We start from the raw sequence: 4,369 nt of genomic DNA on the forward strand, positions 1-4,369 counted from the left end.
AGTTTACACGTCACGTTTTGGTAACGGTACGGTTCACTTGGAACCCCAACCGAGGTGGTACTAAAAAAAGTACCAGGTACTCGGTGAACCATACCGAGCCGTACCATGCAGTGGAAAAGCGCCATAATATGGTGCTAAGAATATTGTGAGAAGAAACCAAAAATGCTTATAACCTGTATTTTGCATAATGAAAAAGTGCACCTTGAATTAATTGTCGTGTTTAACAGTCACTAAAGAATCACTAAACAGCTGCCATTAAAAAAACTTCTTGTATGATAAATTTATTTTCATTAAATTCTTAATTTTCTATTGTAAAAAAAAAAAACGAAATGGGGGCAAAAGCCTGGAAATGCAAATATTTTTCCATACTCTGCTTTCTTTTTTCCATACTTTTCTTAATTTCCATACTTAAATGAAATTCCATACTTTTCCAAACCGCGTAGGAACCCTAAAAGATGTCTCCAAGACTTGGCATTCTTTACACAGACATTTAAGTACAACATTTTTCTGAATCATACCCAATCATGGCCATGAACTAATAAAATAAAAAGAATGAGCACTTACAAGCTCATGTGTTCAGGGTGAGCATATAATTCATAAATCATGCAAGGTGAGTGGAATATGATGTTACCACTTACCGTCTCCCTGACTTCTTTGGTGAGCTGAAAAGTGTCAGGTGTTTTTGGTTTGATGTTTGTGGCTCTTTGCTCCTTAGTAATAACATTTGTCAGCAACTGGAACTCCACACGATCATACAGCAGCAGAGTCACATTGGAGTCCACCTTTCCAAAGGTCAATTTAATGGGATCCTTAGAGATGATGGTCCTGATACAGCCAGGGTTAGCCTCCTTGACGTTGTCCTTAAGGGATACATATAGAAAGAGATTTTTGGATTTAACTTGGTACAACTCTATATTACTACAGGCCATTTTTTCCATTACACATTAAAGCTACAGACTGCATAATCTCCACCAAAGACTTGTCATGATGTTACAATACAAATAAAAATTTAGTAGAGACAAATTTATGTTTTTTAATCAATGCTGGACAGATTTAATACATTTTCCAACTTCCAAGCCTGACTTTTGAATATTTGGCATCTGCCCAATTAGAAAGGAAGTGTGGTGAGGCTGACAGATGTTTCTTTCATGAATAGAAGTTCAGAAGTTCAGCATTTATCAGAAATGGAAATCTTTTGTAACATTATAAATGTCTTTATCATCACTTTTGATCAATTTAAAGCATCCTTGCTAAATAAGTTAATTGTTAACTTATTATATTACATTACATTTACATTATATGACGGAGCTTTCGCCATCTGACGCCGCATATTCTCTCAGACACGACGAGAGATGAATCTACTTCAACATATGCTGATAACAGTATATAGCTAGCTGTTTTCATTTATTCCCTTAATAATTCTAATATTACATAGTACAGGGTTCCCACACCTTGGTTAACTTAAAATTCAAGAACCTTTCAAGGATTTTCCAGGTCCAATACCCTCAAATTCAAGGACTTAATGTGGGGACACATTTCAAGTGAGAGCAAGGTTACACCGTGTTACCTTGTAAGATACATTGTTACAGTTTTCATGTGCCAAACACAACTATGCAAAAAAAAAGTTTTTTTTTTTTTTTGCTTTTACTTTTGGCCATATGACAGAGATCTGATATTCTATTTGTCGTATTTCTGTTTTGCATAAAACTGAAGAATATTCGGTACATCCTATACTGTATTCTAAAATGATCTGATATTAACTTTTGCATGGATTTTATTGAAAAGAGCTTAGGCTCATGTAACCAGAAGTTTTAAGATATATGAATATGCTTTTAAGTTTTTCTTGCCTCATGGGCTAAAGGGTTAGTTCACCCAAAAATGTAGCCCACCCTTGAGGCATCCTAGGTGTATATGACTTTCTTCTTTCAGACAAATCCAGTCGGAGTTATATTGAAAATTGTCCTGGCTATTCCAAACTCTATTATTGCAGTCAGCGGGAGTAGCAGTTGAACAGTCCACAAGTCGTCAAATAAAGCACACGCATCCATAATAAAACGTGCCTCACACGGCTCCGGAGGGTGAATAAAGGCCTCCTGTAGCGAATCCATGTGTTTTTGTAAGAAAAATATCCATATTTCAAATGTAATAAACACTTTTCGCTCACTTCTGGTTTCTGTCATAAGTGGAAGCCGTTCCAGCGGATTGGAGTAATTTTGGAGAGAAGCGCATTTTATTCGATAAGTGGTTGACGTGCAGTAAAGTGGCAGATTTTGGGTCATTGCGTGAATTAATTCTTTTAGAATAATTTAAAAAAATTGTGTGCCGGAGCGTATTGTTATTTATTTGAATGAACAAAAAGTGACATCCTTGTCTCAAGCTTTAGTTCTCGCGGATGAATTTGCTTTAACTAGTGCTGGGCGGTGTGTGTCTCTCACACACACACACGAGCGTGACTTTAGCACTAAATTTAGCAACTTTCAGACCCTTTTAGCTGGCTTTTTTCCATAGAATATTCATACTGACAAACCTAGCGACTTTTTTGTATAAACCTTAGCTATGGTTCAGTTGGAAGACTTCGCCAGTGCTGCCCCGCGAACGCGAGGTCTGACTTTCCCGGAGAAGTGTCACCTCTCTCGGCGTCTGTTCTGTGCAGTGAGCGGCAGAGAAGCAGCGCATTCAGTTGGCCGCACCGCAGCCGACTCGTCAATAAATGAGTACAAACCAGCATTTCCTTCAGGAAAAACTGCAACTGACTTCATGCTTATGGCTGACCAATCACGTGCTAGACAGAGTTTTCCGAAATTGAAAGAAGACAGGAAGTGTTTTTATTGTCCTAAGTCGGGCACTTGATTGCTGACTGTACCACGCAGGGGTTAAAGCAAAAATAAAAATCCTGAGCCTGAACTTTTTTCCAGGGGTTGGGGGGTTGCAGGGGTGGACACATACACAGGGTTATTTGGCAAAAAAATTTGAAAATGATTTTCATTGAAACTAACTAGTAACATATCTGCCCTTCCCATTAGCCCTTGACAGGCTCAGACTACAGATTATGGCAGGCTATTTGAAACAGCAATACCAGGAAAGGTTACTCACTATAATGCAAACACATGTAACATTTAGGATGCTTTTGATATCAATTTTTGCTGGTTAGATTTGTCCTTAACAGGGCACAAGATGACCTACAATTTAAAACATTAAATTTCTGAAATTGTTTTGTTCAAAAGAAATAATAGTAAATTAAATACTAGGAAATTAATATAAAATAGGAAATATACGGTTTACTACAATAAACTACAGTTCAGTTCAATTAACAACAACAAAATAAAATGCTCCAAGAACTGGTAACTTAAACAGGGTTTGTACAGATTAGGAAATTCCAGGACTTTCAAGGACTTTTCAAGCACTGCTCTAAAAGCAGATCTCACTTATCCAAAAATAATCTTATTGTCTTTCAAATTCTAATATATAAACTAATAAAACAAATGGTACAAATAAAGTGCAGCACATCTGAAATGTTTTAACAAATCTAGGGCTTACCTAACAATTATTTTGCTATTCAAGTAATATACTGATTATTTTGACAAGTATGTTTTAGTAATACAAATAGAACTAAGTGAAAAACAGGCTTTAATAGGACTATATTTTATATATAAACTAACGATGAGGCAATAATAACTGGCTCAAATAAAGTATCAAAACCAAGTACATGGTTTTATTGAACAACTGTTAAACACACAATGTAATATGCCTTTATAATAACAAATACCAGCAGAGGGCACCAACGTTTAATTACAATATTTGGCCATATGCAAAATGAGAAACTTTTATTTTATACTTCGAAAATAGCTTTTCTATATAAATATGGCTCATGGCTCTAGTCTGACCATTGCGCATCGCAGCTTTTTCAGAATGTGCCGCGCTCATCAGCTGCGACTCTGGACTCTGCTACTATTATGCGCATCTCATGTTTATAGGACCAAAAACTTCTGATTGGCTAGTAATGTTAGTTTGTTTGAGAGTGAAAGCTGTGCTCCTCTCATACATTGGTAGGCGAACTCAGTAACCGCTTTTCCACCATCGAGCCGAATGGTTCTCTTTGCTTAACCGTTCCATTCCGGGCCAGTTATCTTATTTTAAACGCCACACGCCGGAGATCCGGCATGGTGCCAGAGAACTTTAAAGGGGTCATAGGATTCATAGGATGCACAAGTTGATATGATTCTTTAGGGTCTTAATGAAAAGTCTGTAACATAGTTTGGTTAAAATTTTTCAATGGTAGTTAAAAAAACACCTTTTTTACCCTGTCAAAAACAGCTCTTTTCAGATCAAGCCGTTTTTGTAGCATTTTCCTTTAAATGTTAATGAGCTC

At 36.6% G+C, this 4,369-nt stretch overlaps 1 protein-coding gene across 1 annotated transcript in view; it reads right to left on the reverse strand.

The window, feature by feature from the left end:
- Positions 1 to 4,369, reverse strand: part of LOC107669562 (uncharacterized) — a 42,027-nt gene that overhangs the window by 18,214 nt on the left and 19,444 nt on the right. The window contains 1 exon segment of the mRNA XM_074186942.1: positions 639 to 860. Coding sequence (XP_074043043.1) covers positions 639 to 860 — 222 coding nt within the window.

Source organism: Sinocyclocheilus anshuiensis, unplaced genomic scaffold (genome assembly GCF_001515605.1).
Source record: "Sinocyclocheilus anshuiensis isolate Anshui unplaced genomic scaffold, SAMN03320099.WGS_v1.1 scaffold460, whole genome shotgun sequence".
Lineage (NCBI taxonomy): Eukaryota > Metazoa > Chordata > Actinopteri > Cypriniformes > Cyprinidae > Sinocyclocheilus > Sinocyclocheilus anshuiensis.